General features: G+C 34.7%; 2 protein-coding genes across 16 annotated transcripts in view; one reads left to right on the forward strand and one right to left on the reverse strand.

Moving 5' to 3' along the window:
• kmo (kynurenine 3-monooxygenase) overlaps nucleotides 1–14,806 on the reverse strand; it is a 177,739-nt gene extending 162,933 nt beyond the window's left edge. Inside the window, exon 1 of the mRNA XM_087277643.1 lies at nucleotides 14,725–14,806. The gene's annotated coding sequence lies outside the window, so the exon portion shown is untranslated. The remainder of the gene's footprint in view (nucleotides 1–14,724) is intronic.
• Nucleotides 1–19,853, forward strand: part of cpeb3 (cytoplasmic polyadenylation element binding protein 3) — a 64,987-nt gene that overhangs the window by 33,990 nt on the left and 11,144 nt on the right. For 6 of the 15 annotated variants that reach the window (XM_087277258.1, XM_087277260.1, XM_087277266.1 and 3 more), the window contains 3 exon segments: nucleotides 7,562–7,585; nucleotides 10,308–10,475; nucleotides 14,104–14,193. In XM_087277258.1, coding sequence (XP_087133384.1) covers nucleotides 7,562–7,585; nucleotides 10,308–10,475; nucleotides 14,104–14,193 — 282 coding nt within the window. 15 annotated transcript variants of the gene reach the window in all.

The following is a 19,853-nucleotide window of genomic DNA, read 5'->3' on the forward strand; positions in this document are numbered from 1 at the left end:
GCTACACACATGAAAGAGCGGAAACACCTTGAGCATTTTTTTACCAGGTCACCATGATGACTTGTGCTAATTGAGCTAATTAGCCTAATGCTTGCAGTAGGTGCTTGTTGTGTATGTGCTTAGGTACTGTTAAACAGCTCAAAGTGGGACATTTGAGGTCTGGTGTGTCATTGGTGTGTTTAATGGATGCTGCAGGACAGGAAGGAGCCTTAAAAACCTCTCATTTAGACATTATCACTGGGAGAATAGTTTCCATAGTTTGCACCGGCTGGAGATTGGTCTGAAGGTGTATAAAATTTTAAAGTTGACATACTGTAAGTTTTATTTTTATTTTTTGATGCAGAGTAGAAAATAATTTGGTAAAACCTCAGAATAATGGTCGATTAGTTAATGTGTTTACTAACATTATGAATAATCTGCGCGGCACAGTGGCTGAGTGGTTAGCACTGTCGCCTCACAGCAAGAAGGTTGCTGCTTCGAGTCCTGTCTTGGTCAGTTGGCAGTTCTGTGTGGAGTTTGCATGTTCTTTCCACGTTGGCGTGGGTTTCCTCCGGATGCTCCAGTTACCCCCACAAGTCCGAAGACATGCGCTATAGGTGAACTGAATAAACTTAAACTGGCTGTAGTGTATGTGTGTGTGAATGAGGGTGTTTGAGTGTTTCCCAGTACTGGGTTGCAGCTGGAAGTGCATCTGCTTAGTAAAACATATGCTGGAATAGTTGGCGGTTCATTCCGCTGTGGTGGCCCCTGAAATAAAGATAAAGCTGAAGGAGTATTAATGAATAAAAAATATTTTATGGCATTTATTAATCATAGTTCAGCATTAACTAATACATCATTAAAATCCAAAGTTCTGCTTCCAGAGGTAACATGAACTAATGGTATTTATCTTAAATAATATTCACTAATGGTAATGAAGATACAGTTATACATGTATTATTAATTGTTTCATGTTAGTTAATATATTAACTGACATTAACTAATGGACCATTATTTTAGAGTTTACCAATATTTTTTTGGTAACCGGACTGTGACCAAATGACCAATTAGACCAAACTAATTATAGTAATATGTACAGTTCTTTATACGTTTTCATATATTTCCCAGATGCTTTTTAACAGAGCAAGGAAACAGTATTTAATATAATATTTGTTTTCTTATTTATTTTATAATTTGGCTTAAATAAAAGCTGTTTGGTATTTTTAAAACGGGTTTTAAAGTCAATATATTAGCCCACTTAAGTTTTTTTTTTCTAATTGGCTACCACTTTTGTTGAACAAATCACTTTTGTCTAATGACTTGCCTAATTAACCTAGTTAAGCATTTAAATGTCACTTTAAGCTGAATACTAGTATCCTGCAGTACACCTAGTAAAATATTATGTACTGTCATCATGGCAAAGATGCAAGAATTTAGTTATTAGAAATTACTTATTAAAACTGTAATGTTTCGACATGTGTTGGAAAAAATGTTAAACAATTTTCACTAGAGGACTAATAATTTTGAGTACATGTACTAATTAGTATTAAACATTATGAAACCATTTGAATATTCCCATTTAATCTGGATTTACAATTCATAGGTATGTGTTTCAGTAAGACATTTTTTGTGTTCTGTAAACTATTTATAACATTTAATCTAAATTTAAACAAAAGATTATCATTTAGATTTTTTTGGCATAAAATATTAAACAGTGGCAAGTTTATTTAACTGTATAATTATTTAAATAGTTCATAAATAATCTAATTTAACATTTTATTCAACACAGGCTCATTGTGAAAATGTACGTACCCCCATATACATTTCTGGAGAGAGCGAATTATGTAGCCAGAGCTACGTATGGCTGCATTTCGTCTTTTAAAATGAACTCTACAGTGGAGGTACTGTATGATGCCGCCGACGGCTTTAGTTTCTTTTTGCGCTACCAGCTGACCGATTACCTCCATGAAGACAGCTTTTCCGCTGTCACCAGTTTGCTCAGTGGCTCGCCGCATATGTCAGCGGACTTGAGACGCAGAGGGGAGATGACAGGGTCCAAGTCTGGTGAAGAACGGTTACAAAAAAGCAGATAAAACAAATGACAAAAAATAAAAATAAACAAGTAAATAACAGAGTAAGAATAAAGTAAAATCTGAAAATGTGGTAGAAATCAGGTGGCTGCGGGGGCTTTTCTTTTTTTTAGATTACTTTTGAAAACACTCTCGGTTGTGTTTAGGGAAAGGGGGAGATCGTTTAAATTGGTGCTTTTGAAAACACTGATGGTTGGTTTTAGGAAAGGCGGTGGGCACGGGTCAATCGGTGCTTTTAAAAACTCTCGATTGTGTTTAGGGAAAAGGGTGATCAGGTCAATCGGTGCTTTTAAAAACACTATCGGTTGTGTTTAGGAAAAGGGGGGTTTGGGTCAATCGGTGCTTTTGAAAACACTCTTGATTGTGTTTAGGGAAGGTGGAGATCGGGTCAATCGTTGCTTTTGAAAACACTATCGGTTGGGTTTAGGGAAATCGGTGATCAGGTCAATCGTTGCTTTTGAAAACACTATTGGTTGTGTTCATGCAAAGGGGTGATAGGGTCAATCTGTGCTTTTGAAAACACAATCGGTTGGGTTTAGGGAAGGTGGAGATTGGGTCCATCTGTGTTTTTTGGAAACACTATCGGTTTGGTTTAGCGAAAGTGGTGGGCGTAGGTCAATCTGTGCTTTTGAAAGCACTAACGGTTGTTTTTAGGGAAGGTGGGTATCGAGTCAGTCGGTGCTTTTGAAAACACTATCGGTTGGGTGTAGGGAAGTGTGTGATCGGGTCAATAGGTGCTTTTAAAAACACTATCCGTTGTGTTTAGGGAAGAGGGAGATCGGGTCAATCGGTGCTTTTGAAAACGCTATCCGTTGTGTTTAGGGAAAGCGGTGATCGGGTCAATTGATTCTTTTGAAAACACTATCATGTGTGTTTAGGTAAAGGGGTGATCGGGTTAATCTGTGCTTTTGAATACACTATCGGTTGGGTTTAGAGAAGTGTGTGATCGGGTCAATAGGTGCTTTTGAAAACACTCTCTATTGTGTTTATTGAAGGGGGAAACCGGGTCAGTCTGTGCTTTTGAAAACACTATCGGTTGGGTTTTGGGAAATCTGTGATCAGGTCAATCGGTGCTTTTGAAAACACTATTGGTTGGGTTTAGGGAAAAGGGTGGGTGGGGTCAGTCAGCGGCCTCTGGTGCATTTATGCGATAACAGCTCGCACGAACGGCACTCACAAGAGAAATCTAAGATCTGAAAAAGCATACACAGCGGCCTCTGGTGGACTCACGAAAACATAAACAAAAAAAAGTACCTCCTGCAAAAAAAGTACCTCCTGTTATGTATTTCACAATCTCCAGAATTGTATACAGGGGTACAAATCAATAATGAGCCTGGGTTGATTTTATTGTAATTATTATAAAATGAATCTATTAAAATGAATATACAGCATAATTTATATAATACAAATATATTTACATTGCCTCTAAAAATTTATGTCAAAATTTATGACAATGACAACTTGCTTATGTTTATTTAAAGCAAACAATGAATCAAACATGTTCTTCTTTTATTTTTTATTTCAGTTTCTTCACTCTTGCTCATATGTAAATATGTTTATCTTGCCACACAGATTTAGCTGACTGCTCTGGTTTTAAAACTGACATTGATATGCTGCCCTGCATGTCAAAAGCGCAACTATTTTTAGCTCGACATGATGTCTTTAAAAAGTGGTTTGAGGTGCTGAAATAACAGTGAGACGTGTTGTAATGGCTAAAGATGTCCATCTAGTGCAAGGTCATGTAGTCCAACACTTAAGAAAGGACTCCAATTGACACAAGATAATGTTTTTTTTCATGCCAAGTGTAGTGTTGTTAAAAGTATCAATATTTCAATATAATAATACTGAAATATTTAAAATGATACAGAATGGCTTTTCTGTAGTATCGATGTCAAATAACAACTGAATATCTGTCTTTAAAACTCAACCTAAAGTGAAAGCAAACAGTTGAGGAAGACATTTTATGTATCTGTGGCAATAGCCAAAAATGCATAGTAAAGGTCAAAATTATTTAATTTAAAAAATCATCAGTCTTGCACCATGAAGACGTTTAGTAAATTTCCCTTCACAAATATATCAAAACTTAATTCTTGGTCATATGCATTGCTAAGAACTTATTTTAGACAACTTTAAAGGCAATTTTCTAAGCATTTCGATTTTTCTTAAACATCAGATGCCTAATATGTATTTAGTTTAGTTTGAATCTCTTTTTTTTATCCTTATAACTGGTTTCGTGGTCCAGACTTGCAAACGATAGCAGTCAATAAACAAAAGAAAATGTTTTTACATTTATGTACGTTATGCTACTAGTTTATTCTTTAATACCAAAACTGCAATTAAGGATCATAAAAAGTATTTAAATGCTACATGGCACAAATTATTCAACATTTACATGGATCAAAGCAACATAAACAACTAAATGTTTATATTTTACACTTGATATTTTACATATTTTATTTATTGTTTTTCAGCTGAGTCAAGGTAAATTATGGCAGGACAAGTGAAAATCTGAATCATTGTCCTGACTGGACCAGCTATAAAAACCCTTTCCATTGAGCCATGCTTAAAATTTGAATTAAGGCTTGCATAAAAATAATTATTATAATTAATGTTACTGTTGCTCCGATATTTGTAAACCTTTCATTTGAAGAAAGTTAGAATTTCCAGTACCTTCAGATGAATGTTTAATTTGTGTTGGTGTTCACAATGAAAAAAACAATCAAATGAATGAAAGAATGAATGAATTAATTAATTAATTAATTAAACAAACAAACAAACAAACAAACAAACAAACAGGTTAGAATTGCAGTTTTATGTTTCCTTGACCAACCAGTGGAGAGAGGTGTGTAATTTCTGTCCACACCTATAAGAAAATACAAAATATTCAATTTATTTGTTTTGTTTATTTTATTGTTTAACTGTTTCATTTTGGTTTTGTTGTGATTTTTAGTGTGTAACACTGTAAAAAAATGTTCTGTTTGTAATTTTTTGTTGAATTAAGTGAGTTCTGTAAAACCCAATAAGTTAAAATAGTAAGGAAAACGATTGCAACAAACCATTTAAGTTGAAAAACTAATCCTAATGAGTGCTGTGAACTTACTCCATTTGAGTAATTGAAGCAATTTGAGCACAGTAAAACCTGATAAATGAAGAGAACTCAAACCAGCTGTGTACTGTGAAACCCAATAAGTTAAGGCAACTCAAACTGATTGCTACAAACTATTTGAGTTCAAAAACTAATGTATATGAGTACTGTGAACTTGCTCCATTTAAGTTGAAGTAATGTGGTATTTAATGAACCCTTTACCTTCAACACTGAGTTCAAAACTCTTTTCAAATGAGTAGAATTAACTTTCAGTAAATTGAGTTAACTACAATCATTTCATTTGATAAAGTTGACTTGAGTTTTACAGTGTAAAATAGTTTGATATTAAAACCTGGTTAACTAACTTAAAATAAATAAAAGCAGTAAAATCATTTGTTGTCATGACCTTTCGGCATATAATTTTAAACAGTTGAGAATAAAGTGTAATTAAAAACAAATAAAAATGATATCTTTTTCTTTTCTCGATGAGGCAAAATTGAAAATGGAGAGTCTTCCTGACCATCACAAAGTTTGTCAGACTCCATGACTCCATGTATTTTACTCAGTATTGCAGTGTGTGGAGGTTGTGTGTGATACGCTTTGACTTGTATTAAGAATCAGCCCGAGGGGTTTCCACGTACTGTTTCTCACTCCTGCGCTCTTGCTAAATGTGACAGCGGTTATTCTCCGACAGAAAGAGAAACTGCTGCATCACTGACACTCTTCTTTCTCCTGCTGACCTATACAGTCACTTCTCAAACAGCAGGCGCTGGAGACTCAATCCTCTCCGCTTTCAGTGTTGCCAAGAGTAAAAGACCTCCTGACATCTCCTGTTTCTGTGTGCGCAGACCGTTTTAATGAAAAGTCAAAAAGTGAAACATGGCAGAATGAAAACCGCACATTCATCCTACTGTGAAAATGTCATGCTTTCTGTTTTTAAGAAAGGTAAATGGTGAAGTGCGAAGATTAAATTAGTTCTGTTAATGTTAAAGATGAGATGCTCCCTCTTTATTAAATGTGTATTATTAGAGTGTTTAATATAAGGAAGTTTTTAATTTATTCTCACTCAGAAAATGTTGTTTAAAACATCTATTTGTTTGGGGTTTTTTTATTGTATAACTTTTCTTACTTCACAGCAAAATCCTGAAATTTACTCAGTTCAGAGAGTATTTGGTCCCTCTTTAAATAAGGGCAACCAGATAAAGTAATAAGTAAAGCTGCTGTCTGTGGAGTTGCTTATTGATCGAGCTGATCCTCTGCTGAGATTGGGACATTGTGTATTATATTTCAGCTGATTTCATCTAAGGCTGTGACTGAAGTCAGTTGTAGTTTTGGGTTTCTTTTCTGTGTTTCTGCTTATTAACAGCAGGTGTTTATCACCAGTGCTCAATCATCAACTAATTAATCCTTTCATTGCCTCATTCACTTGAGTAACTTTAACTCAATTTAGAAAGGGGCCAAATACTACCTAAACCGAGTAAATTTTACTCAGGATTTTGCTGCTTTCAACCCAGTTTTTTGCTATGAAAATAGCCTTATTGGTTGGCATTAGCAATAAAATTTAATATAGTAATAGAAAATTCATTCACATTTAATAATATATAATAATAATAATAATAATAACATAGTAATATTAATATGATTATTATATTAATATAAGAACTAATATAATAATTCAATAATATAAAATTTATTAAATGTATAATATAAATCTAATATATTATTTAACATTATTTAATACATGAAAAAATAAATATTATTAATATAATAATTTATATAATCAATTAATATACTAGTGTATATATATATATATGTGTATGTGTGTGTGTGTGTGTGTGTGTGTGTGTGTGTGTGTGTGTGTGTGTGTGTGTGTGTGTGTGTGTGTGTGTGTGTGTGTGTGTGTGTATATGTGTGTGTGTATATATGTGTGTACCTACATCATTTAATTTTATTACACATAACTTAATTGGTAAACTAATTTGTTTTGTTTTCTATGTATATATGGCTTTCTTTGGTTGTTACCAACATCCAGGGGAAAATTCTGAATGTCAGAGTTGCCCGCTGTGTAAACATGTCAACAGTTTAGCTAACTTTGTCTTGATCTGGAAGATTCTCTTCACATGAAAGAGAAAGCAATCCATAAAAACGACTATAAAAATGTCGTCCATGCTCAAAATGCAGTGCATGCTAGTGTTGCGTTATGAAGTATTTTATAATGCAATGACAGGTGAAACCACGTTTGAAAAAAAAAAACATGTCCATCTCTCTCTCTCTTCTGTCTCTCTCTCACTCTTCTGTCTTTCTCTTATCTCTTTCTCTCTCTCTCTCTCTCTCTCTCTCTCTCTCTCTCTCTCTCTCTCTCTCTCTCTCTCTCTCTCTCTCTCTCTCTCTCTTTACTTTTGAGCAGCCAGGAGTTTTGGTCGCAGAAGAGGTAACCTGTCGCCTTTATGTTTGTGCTGGCAGAAATGATAGTGCTTATGCTCGGGCTGAATTGTTGGTTGTTTATAATGAAGGGGTCATAATAACATTTGCTTTCTTTTGTTGCAGTGATGCCATTAATTCATGTTAATTTTGATTTTTGCTAATTATTCGTTTTGTGTTGTGGCATATCAATAGAGGGGTCCAATAAGCCATTGATTTTTCTAACAAAAATGTTTAACAGTTTTTAATAAGTTGACAGATAGTGTTTATTTGGAATGAATCAGGCTTTGCTGCATTTTTTATTTTAGGAGTTGGACTAATTTTATCATCTTGTTCTGTGGGATTTACATCTAATATTTGTTTTATTTTAGTTTAGTTTAAGTAAATATTTTTCTCATAACATTTTTCAACACTTTTTTTTTTAGCATTCAGCAACCATTGTATGTCTGACAACTATGATCATGAAGCTGAATGAAAGTAGATGGATTTATTTTATGGATATTTTTGTTTTTATTTTTACTCATTTGCTATTTGTCTAAAACAATGATTTATAATCTTAAATGTGAGTTAAGTGTTTTATTAAAATCGTATTAATTAAGATTGCATTATGACGCTGAATTTAATAACTTTGCATGTTAAAATACGCTTTCAAAAACTAGAAACAACGCTCTGTCATTAACTGAAATTTAGATTTAAAAAGGGACCATTTTATTTACACTATAGAATAGATAAAAAGGGAATTGCAACATTTTATTGCTTAATTCTCACAATTCAGACTTTTCTTCTCAGAATTGCAAGTTTATTTTTTGAAACTTTGACTTTTTCTCTTGATAAAAAAGTTGTAGAGATGTGATTTACAGAAAAGTCAAAGTCTGAAAAAAAAATTCAGATTGTGAGAACTTAAAGTCATGAGATGAACTGCAATTTCGAGAGATAAAGTCAGAATTGCTAGAAATAAAGCCAAAATTGTGATAAATAAAGCTGAAGTTGCAAGAAATAAAGCCAGAATTCCAAGAAGTTGTGAGATGCATATTCAAAATTACAATCGTGAGTAATGAAGTCAGAATTGCAAGAAATTGAGTCAGAATTCCAATCAGGATTGCCAAAAATAAGGTCAGAATTGTGAGATATATATATATACTCAGAATTACAAATGTGAGAAATGAAGCCAGAATTGCAAAAAATGAAGTCAGAATTGTGAGAAATAGAGAGAATTGTGAGATGTATACTCAGAATTGCAATTGTGAGAAAGAAGGCGAATTGGAAGAAGTAAGTTGGAATTGCGAGAAGTAAGAAAGAATTGCAAGAAGTAAGTTGGAATTTCAAGAAACAAAGTTGAAATTGGGAAAAGTAAGATGAAATTGGGAGAAGAAAGTCGGAATTGCGAGAATTCGGAATTGCGAGAATTTAGAATTGCGAGATGTCGGAATTGCAAGAAGTCGGAAATGTGAGAATTTAGAATTGCAAGTAGTCGGAATTGCGAGAAGTAAGTAGAAATTGGGGGAAGTTAGAATTGCGAGACATAAGTTGGAATTGCGAAATATAAAATGGAATTGCGAGAAGTTGTAATTGCAGAAAGTCGAAATTGTGAAAAGACAGAGGGAATTGCAAGAAGTTGGAATTGCAAGAAATTAAATCAGAATTGCGAGAAATAAAGTCGGAGTTACAAGATCAAAACTTGGCATTGTAGAAAATAGAGTCAGGAGTTTCAGATAAAAACTCAAAATTGTAAGAATTTAACTGTAGAACTGTATAATATTATATTGATACAATTCAATTGTGAGTTGCAAAAAGTCAGAACTGTGAGATAAAACGAAAAAAAATTTCATACACATCTGTTTTGAGTTTAGAGTCTTTTTTCTGGTCACAGCACTTTGCATTGCAATATGAAAATATGCCTTTGAGCATATTTTATTTTATGAATCAGTGGATAGTAATGCCTACTTGATCATGTTGATCACATCTGAGTTTTTAACATGTCTTCAGTTAACACTTGAAGTATTTTTGGGTGGTCAAATGTATGATTTTTTGAAATCTTTATTGCATCTTATTGCTGCCATAATGAAGTCTAATCTAATAAATTAACCTTTTTAACCAGACTTTATTGCGATCCATGTCATGAAAATATAATATTATAACATCTGTATACTACTGTTAAAACGTTTGGGTTTGGTAAGATTTTTCTTATGTTTTTAATAGTCTCTCATGTTCATCAAGGCTGCATTATTTTTTATTAAATGTTATAGTAAAAACATCGGAATATTGTAAAATAATATTAAAATTTAAACAGTTTTTTATTTCTGTATATTTGACAGTCATTTGTTTTTAGAATAAAAACCATAATTTTTAGCACCATTACTCTATTAATATTTCTTATTATTATTATCAATGCTGAAAAAAGTTGTCCTGCTAAATATTTTAGCGAAAACTGATACATTTTAAATTACATTTTTTTAAATAAGAGAAATTAGTAACAACAGCATATAAATACAAAAATTATAAATGTTTTCACTTTCGAGCAATTTAATGCATCCTGTCTACATAAAATATTGTTTATCCTGATTTTTTTAACAGCAGTATATATTAATTTATAATAATATTAATGAAATTTGTTATGTTATATAATAAGTTGTAAAGCTTTTTCACTAATCATCACTAATTCTCTGTCTGTGTTCTGCTCTCCTGTGATTCTCCTCCTCTCCTCTTTTTCTGCTGTTGTTCCTGGGGTGCAGGTCGTTCTTCATTGTTTCCCTTTGAGGATGTTTTCCTGGATGATGGTCAAGGGGATCAGTCTCTGACTCCGGGTCTCAGTTCTCCGAGCCGCTGTCAGAACGGAGAGAGGATGGAGAGATACTCCAGGAAGGTGTTTGTTGGAGGACTGCCACCCGACATCGATGAAGGTACATCACACACATGCACATACATTTAGATTCAGTCATTTAGCTGAAACTTTTGTCCAAAGCGACTTACAATTGAGGAGGCATTCAGTGATTCAGCAAGAAGAGGCAATACACACAAGAAGTGCTCATTAAATACAAAGGAACTGATAGTGCTCAGAGTTAGGGCTGCATGATTATTGTATGATTATCACGATAGCAATATTTGTGACCCACGATCAATAATTAAATATTGATTTTACGTCGCGATTTTACAGTCTAAAGACCAAGCCGTTATATTAATATGTGGAGATCACGGATTGTACCGCATCACAAGCATGAGGTGACTGCATCTAAATTGCAAGTGTTTTTCGAGGAATTCTGTAACTCGAGATGTGACACTGACAACAGGGGTGAGGATCCAAAATGCAGGGTTTTATTAGAATGGTCAGGCAATACAGGGGCAAACATATGTATGAGGGCAATCCAGAGTCCTAGTCAAAAAAAAAGGCAGTGAACAGAATAAAACAAATAAACAAGGCAAAGGATCAAACACACAGCAAATAGTGATGTGACGTTGTGCGCCGAGGGTTCGAAGCATGTATCAAAGCAACGATACATCTCGCAGTGAAGTAGTGTAACAGAGCTTGATTAGTTTTGCCACCATCATGTGATCAGTGACGTCCAAAGCTTCATTTTCGCCTATACCCACGTGACTGGGTATAGGCGACAGGTGCTCTTCAGCGGCGAAGTTCCTGAAAAAATGTGCATGCTGAAATTGGACAAGAGGAATCGAAATTTTAATTACATAACAAGTATCGGATTCTTGGGGTTTTTTTTTTTGAAGGTCCATGGGCAAAGCGTAAAGTGCAGGGCGCAAACACTCTCAGGCCGTGTCAGAATGCATTTTTGCTAATATAAGGACGGAAAAATCCGCTTTGTGCCGTGGCGCATGGTCTAAAAGGGTTGAGTTTATTTTCCTAATGAGTTATAGGTGTGTTTTGAGAATAAACCAATCAGATTCTCGTCCCCCATTCCCTTTAACAGCCAGTTGCGTCGCGCCATAAGTGCATTTGCTATTTACATGATGTAAAGTAAGTGTAAGTGGAAAAACAGAGCATTTCAGTAGCAAGAAAACAGTTAATCAGAGCATCTACCGCGCGAGAATGAAAGATAAATGATCTACTTTCACTTTTGCTCTCGTGGATAGGGAAACCTTTATGCACAGACATCAATTAGCCTATGAATTATTAATTTTGTTTGTTAAGCGCAAAGACTTGTTTTAAAACTATTTCTAAATTCAGTTCTAATTTCCAGCAAACGAATAAATCAACAATAATAACGAAGTGTGCTCAAAAACCTGAGTTATATTCTAAAACACATGCTGTGCCCTATATGGTCTAAAACCTGACAGGTGGGCAAATCTAAGCTTGTTTTTAATAAAACAAATATAAATTGGGATATATTAAATAATACTGCTAATAATAATAACATTATACAAAAGCAAATTGTTATGAAAGAAATGAAAAAGCCTCCCGAGATGAAGAAGGCAAAAGCAGTGGTTTTTCATATTTATATAGGCTAGAAAATAATATGTTTTGTAATATTTTAATCCTTTATATTTATATCCTATATCTATTCTTAATATTTAAATTCTTTTTCATATGTGAAGATATTTGCGTATTGCTCTACATCTTGTGTGTAGGCTATTAAGCAGTGCGTAAGCGAGGCGCAACTGCGCTGGACTTTAGACCGGGTTTGTTTTGGTCTATTGAAAAATCTATTATAGTTTCTTTAGATAGCAACGCGCCAGCAGTGCGCCTCAGAACGCTTTCCTTTTTAGACCAGAACGCCTTGTGTGTGTGTGTGTGTGTGTGTGTGTGTGTGTGTGTGTGTGTGTGTGTGTGTGTGTGTGTGTGTATATATATATATATTAGGGGTGTCACGATTTAGATTTTTAATCGAAATCGATCGAAATTTATGCTCAATTTCGATTATCGAATCAAAAAATAGAATCGTCGATGCTGCCACGCCCCCATGTCACGTCAGCTTGGCTTGCCAAGCGGGAAAAAAACAGGCTTGTTGAAGTGCTTGTTAAACTGCAGACGCAGGAGACCCGTCGACAGAACTTAAACCCTCTCCTCTTTCAATGAAGTCGCCGGTGTGTAAGCATTTTGGATTTCCAGTGAGTTATGTTGACAACGTTCGTGTTGTCGACAAAAAAAAACACAGTTTTGCAAGCTCTGCTATGTACGTATTACGTACATTCGTCCAATAGACAACACCGGCATCGTGATCCTCCCCCGCCCCTGTTGCAAATCCGCTCGCGAAAAGTACACACTCAGGCCCTGTTTACACTGTCTTTGTTTTAAAATGACATTTTAGAACGACAACGATTTGACATCCACAGTGGCGTGTAGCATTTCTGAGCAGCCCTCCTTCCTCTCTACCTCTGAAAATGCACATCACGTGACCACACAGACACAGACGCACACACAGTCATGCGCTCGAGACAGCAGGTCCAGGCAGTCAGAGGACTGCTTCAATCTTTCACTCACTTGTACTTAGTCATTTTAGCCAACACCTCAGATACTGTTGGCTGGTTCCTGTTGATTGTGCTTCTTTTTTACCGATGCCATTATAACGACACAGATCACGGCCTATTCACGAGTCCCGCAGAAAAAAGTGATTGACAGGTGGTAATTATGTGTGTTTCTTGCCTTTATTCATTTGCTGTATGATTTGTTTATGGGTAAAACAAAGACCATGCAGGTCAGGTAGTTTAAACGGTAGGCTACAAATAATTAATTGGTCATTAATTAATTAATTATTCATAATCGAAAATCGAATCGAATCGTGACTATATATATACACAGTAAGTTCACAGTACTCACTAGGATTAGTTTTTGAAATTAAATGGTTTGTTGCAGTTGGTTTCCTCAAATGGTTTGAGTTACCTTAACTTTTTGGTTTTTACAGTGTAGAAAATAACATAAATAAAATGATGCTATATATGCAAACGTTTACAATTCTTTTTGTGCCGTTTCTGGGTCTGAAGTGTCCAGTTCGTAACTTGTTCAAATAGAAAATTCAAAAGGAAAGAGTTGAAATCTAAAAAAATCTAAATATCAAAATTAAACTTATTTTTTATACTTGCCTTGGCAAAAGTTCAAGTTTAGACTGCACCACAAAACTGGAAATAAAATAAAAAACTCTTAAAATAAGTTTATTAAACTTAAATAAAATCTAAATAATTGCAAAAATACTAGAAAGTCTTTAAAAGTTTGGTCTTTTTTGTATATTTAAGTTTATTTTTCTAAATATATAATAGTAATAATATATCTAAATATTCATAAATATGAAAACTTAAAAAAAAGAAAAAAGCTCAATCTATATATAATTATAAATATGACTTTATCTCATAGATTTATTACTGACCCACAATAAATCTGCAGACTGTTCAATTATATTACGCAGACTGGTTAGTTGGATTATCAAGCCATCGAGTAACCTCTCTGACTGCAGCTGATTAATACAAAAAAAAAAAAACACAGCTAGACACGTGTGCAGATGACTGTTATCTGGACAGGCTTTTTAAAATATATTATAAATGATATAATAATCTTATTTATATCTTCTGTTTTTGCTGTAGATGAGATCACCAACAGTTTCCGGCGCTTCGGTCACCTGGTGGTGGATTGGCCTCATAAAGCTGAAAGCAAATCTTATTTTCCTCCGAAAGGTAATGACATTATGACATCATCTCTTTAATTGGGCTGCAGATGTGTGGCGAGTCTGTGACGGTGGGTTTGTCGTCACAGATCTCATCTGCTCAGAGATCTGTGTGTGAAAGAGAGAGAGTTTGCTCTGCATTAGTGTAAAGAGCCTCCAGGTGTTCATTGCTGTGGCTTGAACAGACGCACACAGACAAGTGCTTACAGATACACACACCTGAGGCAGAGACTGACTGCAGATCAGCACGACCAACTGCAGGAGAAAACTGAGAGAAGAACTGCTGTATATATAAAACAGATGTTTCTGTCTGTTTGTTTTTGTGTGTGTGTGTTTGTGAGTGTGTGTGTAGTGTTGTCTGTAGATAATCATTGATGTGAATATATGTAATAGGTGTCTATTATATCAATGAAACATCTTCATCAGTTCATCAATGCCAAGAAATGCTCATTAGTTTATTACACCTTTGGCTTTTTATGGTAAAAAAATTAATATTTTAACTGTCTGTTAGTGTAATTTATTCATTGATTTTCTTTTCGGCTTAGTCCCTTTGTTAATCTGGGATCGTCACAGCAGAACGAATCGCCAACTTATTCAGCAAATGTTCTAGTCAGTGGATGCCCTTCTTGCCGCAACCCATCACTGGGAAATATTTATACACACTCATTTACACACATATACTACGGACAATCACCTACTCCATACCACATGTCTTTGGACTGTGGGGGAAACAGGAGCACCCGGAGGAAACCCACGCGAACACGGGCAGAACATGCAAACTCCACAAAGAAACGCCAACTGACCCCGCCGGGGCTCAAACCAGCGACCTTCTTGCTGTAAGGCGATCGTTTATAGTTATTACAAATTAATATTTTATATATATAATTTATAATTTATTTTTTTGCACATATTTTGACATTTTGTGTTGAAACTGAAAGCAGACACTTTACTTATATTCAAAATGCAAAGTATATTAATGTTAAAATAAAACAACATTCATATTCTGAACATATAAAAGAGTATCAGTGTAATCAATGTAAATTTGTAAATAAATAAATTGGTGTATGTGTATATATATATATATGTATGTATGTAATTATGTGTATGTGTATGTATATATATATGTGTGTGTGTGTGTGTGTGTGTGTGTGTGTGTGTGTGTGTGTGTGTGTGTGTGTGTGTGTGTGTGTGTGTGTGTGTGTGTGTGTGTGTGTGTGTATATATATATGTATATATATGTGTGTGTGTATGTATATATATGTGTGTGTGTTTGTATATATACACACACACACACACAGTTGAATTCAGAATTATTAAGCCCCTGAATTATTAGACTGCTTGTTTATTTTCCCCCCAATTTCTATTCAACGAAGAGCAGATTTTTTTCAACAGATTTCTAAACATAATAGTTTCAATAACTCATCTTTGCCATGATGACAGTAAATAATATTTGACTAGATGTTTTTCAAGGCACTTCTATACAGCTTAAAGTGACATTTAAGGCCTAACTAGGTTCATTAGGTTAACTAGGCAGGTTAGGGTAATTAGGCAGGTTATTGTATAAAAAATTTTATTATTGTCCCTAAAATGGTGTTGAAAAAAATGTAAAACTGCTTTTATTCTAGCGAAATGAAACAAATAAGACTTTCTCCAAAAGAAAAAATATTATCAGACATACTGTGAAAAATACCTTACTCTGTTAAACATGATTTGGGAAATATTTTAAAAAGAAGAAAAAAAATTGAAGGGGGCTAATAATTATGATTTCAACTGTATATACTATATATATATATATATATATATATATATATATATATATATATATATATATATATATATATATACACAGTTAAAGTCAGAGTTATTCGCCTCCCTGTTTATTTTTTTCCCCAATTTCTGTTTAGCAGAGAGAAGATTTTCTCAACACTATACACATGATGACCGTAAATAATATTTTACTAGACATTTTTCAAGACACTTCTGTACAGCTTAAAGTGACATTTAAATGCTTAACTAGGTTAATTAGGTTAACTAGGCAGGTTAGGGTAATTAGACAAGCTATTGTATAATGATGGTTTGTTCTTTAGACAGTCATAAAATATAGCTTAAAGGGGTTAATAATTTTGACCTTAAAATGGTTTTTAAAAATGTTTTACCATTATCAATTTAATTCAATATTAACATTATTATACATACTAAATTTAATATTAATGAATAAATAGCTATTAAACACATACATACTGTATATACAGTATGCGTGTATATATTATATTCATTCAATTTCCTTTGGCTTAGTCCCTTTATTCATCAGGGGTCACCACAGCGGAATGAACCGTCAACTTATCCATCATATGTTTAACATAGTGGATGCTTTTTCAGTTGCAACCCAGTACTGGGAAACACCTATACACTCTCACATTCTCACTCATACACTACGACCAATTTAGTTAATTCAATTCACCTATACCGCATGTCTTTGGACTGTGGGGGAAACCGGAGCACCCAGAGGAAACTCACGCCAACATGGGGAGAACATGCAAACTCCACACAGAAATGCCAACTGGCCCAGCCGGGACTCAAACCAGCAACCTTCTTGCTGTAAGGCGGCAGTGCTAACCACTGCGCCACCATGCCGCCCCATACGTATATGTAATTATGATAAACTATAGATGTCTATCATTTGATTGCACACTATAAAAAATTTTAGATTATAGTTCTAGAGCTGTGCTCTGAGCTGTGATGAAAATGTCCTGTAACATTACTATACTATAAAATATTGTGATGCAACTACTATAAGTAGATTAAATTGTCATCCTAAAATTGTGTTGGATCATTAGAGTGAATAACTGCTTGCTGTGTTAGCTGTTTTCTCCAGCTTTTTTATTCATGCCATAAATACAAATCATTTTCCCAGTTAAATATAGCATGAAGTCCTTCCAAAATACTTCTAAAATATATCAATATTCTGCATTTCATAATAAAATATCAAACTAAGAGCTTCACTGTGATCTGATCTGTGTGGATGGATGAGTAAATGTCTCTCGGTTTGATATATGGTTATATAAAGTAATGATTTCACACAGTGGGAACGTCTAAAGTGTCCAAGCAGCACTTCTGTATTTTTCTTCATTTATGACTTGAGCTCTCTGCATTCATATATCTATACTGACAGCTGCTGTAAACTCTGCTCCAGACTGACTGAATGGAAGATGCTGCTCATTTTTCCATCAGTGTGTTGTGTAAAGCGTCGTGACTCACTCCAGGCTGAACTGAGGTCAGCGCTGTGCCTGTAAACGCATAAAGTAGGGTTCAATGTCTACCCGAGGCATATCTGAAACTCTGAGCTTCATTTGAGAGTGTGTTCTGTTCACAGAGCAGCTGAAGTCAGGGTTTAGTTGGTTAACCAGTCAACCTCTGCTGGTAGACAATTGAATTACAACATCAAATCAAAAAACGGTTCTCTGACGAAAGACTGGTCAGTTATAGTTAACTACAAATGAAATAATGATTCTTTACATTGAAAATTAAATAAATAAATGTAAAGAATAAAACATTTAAAGCGTTTTATTTCAGCTGGTTTCTTAGAAAATATTGAGCATTTTGATGTCGTTATATTGGATGTGTTTAAAATAAATAAGGCGAAGCAGTGGCGCAGTAGGAAGGGCTGTCGCGTCACAGCAAGAAGGTCGCTGGGTCACTGGTTCCAGCCTCGGCTCAGTTGGTGTTTCTGTGTGGAGTTTGCATGTTCTCCCTGCTGTCACGTGGGTTTCCTCCGGGTGCAGCGGTTTCCCCCACAGTCCAAAGACGTGCGGTACAGGTGAATTGGTTAGGCTAAATTGTCCGTAGTGTATGAGTGTGTGTGTGTGTGTGTAAATGTGTGTGTGGATGTTTCCTAGAGATGGGTTGCGGCTGGAATGGCATCTGCTGTGTAAAAACTTACTAGATAAGTTGGCGGTTCATTCCGCTGTGGTGACCCCGGATTAATAAAGGGACTAAGCCGACAAGAAAATGAATGTATGAATGAATGAAATAAATAAATAAATAAAATACATCCGGCCACTTTATTAGGTACACCTTACTAGTACTGGGTTGGACCTCTTTTGTCTTCATAACTGCCTTAATCCTTCGTGGCATAAATTCAACAAGATACTGGAAATATTCCTCAGAGAATTTGGTCCATATTGACATGGTAGCATCACAGTTGCTGCAGATTTGTTGACTGCACATCCATGATGTGAATCTCCTGTCCCACCACATCCCAAAAGCGCTCTATTGGATTGAGGTCTGGTGACTGTGGAGGCCATTTGAGAACAAGGAACTCATTGCCATGTCTTAACGATCATTGCCATGATTTGAACAAAACCAGTCTGAGATGATTTGTGATTTATAACATGGCGAGTTATCCTGCTGGAAGTAGCCATCAGATGATGGGTACACTGTTGAGGGATGTACATGGTCAGCAACAATACTCGGGTAGGCTGTTGACACGATGCTCAATTGGTACTAATGGGCCCAAAGTGTGGAAAGAAAATATCCCCCACACCATTGCACCACCAGCACCAGCCTGAACCGCTGATACAAGGCAGGATGGATCCATGATTTCATGTTGTTGATGCCAAATTCTGACCCTATCATCCGAATGTCGGAGCAGAAATCAAGATTCATTAGAGCAGGCAACATTTTCCAATCTTCTATTGTCCAATTTTGGTGAGCCTTTGCGATTTATAGCCTCAGTTTCTTGGTCCTAGCTGACAGGAGTGCCACCCGGTTATATTATAAATTATTTTTATATTTATTTAGGTTTTTTAATTTATTTAAATATTTTAAAAGTAACAGAATACTGATTAAGGGTGAAGTAGAAATATGAAACATGTATTTATATTTATTGTTTAAGCTATTTTTATTAGAGCTGGTTGCCAAGAAATCAAGAACCCGCCAGTTCTGCCTGGTAAACTAAAATGACCTGAATACCTAAATATAACAAATTCCTGAACTAAACAAAATTACAAAAAAAATCAAAACACACACATCCATATAATACAAAAATATAGAATGTATTTTACAGACCTCACTAATATGTCTTTCTTTTCTTTTTCATTCTTTTATAACCTGTTTTAACACATTTTAATCAGTTTTTTTTATTATTTGTTTTAATTTTTTTATACTTGTCTCTTTTATTCCTGTTTAAGGGTTAAAGTCCCTTGCTGTCTGGCTGAGCTCAAGACTTTTTATTATGTTTGGCTAGCTAAAGGGATCTACTCCCAGGAGGGGGTTAAAATCAGGGGTTAACTTCCAGAAGGAAGTTGAAATTGGGGGGCACATAATTAGAGCTGTAAAGCTTCACTTTTCGATCCTAGGTAAAAAATCGAATCTGTTGAAGACGTCCAATAGATTAATATGTACCGAAAAAGTCCACATAGGGGGGATGATCACCAGAATGGGAAAGTCCCAGAGTAAAATGAGAAAAGTCTGATATGTCTTTATGCTGCTTTCATCTGTTTTTATATATATTTTTTTCTATTTTATTTACTCTTCTCTTTTTTTATTCCTGTTTATGTAACGCATTTTGAATTGCCACTATGTATAGTGTGCTATATAAATAAACTTACCTTGCCTTTATAAAAACCAAACTATTGAGGTTTTAAAAAGGTTAAGGATTTTAGTGTAAAG

The sequence above is a fragment of the Danio rerio genome, chromosome 13 (assembly GCF_052040795.2).
Source record: "Danio rerio strain M-AB ecotype USA chromosome 13, GRCz13ab, whole genome shotgun sequence".
Taxonomy (NCBI): domain Eukaryota; kingdom Metazoa; phylum Chordata; class Actinopteri; order Cypriniformes; family Danionidae; genus Danio; species Danio rerio.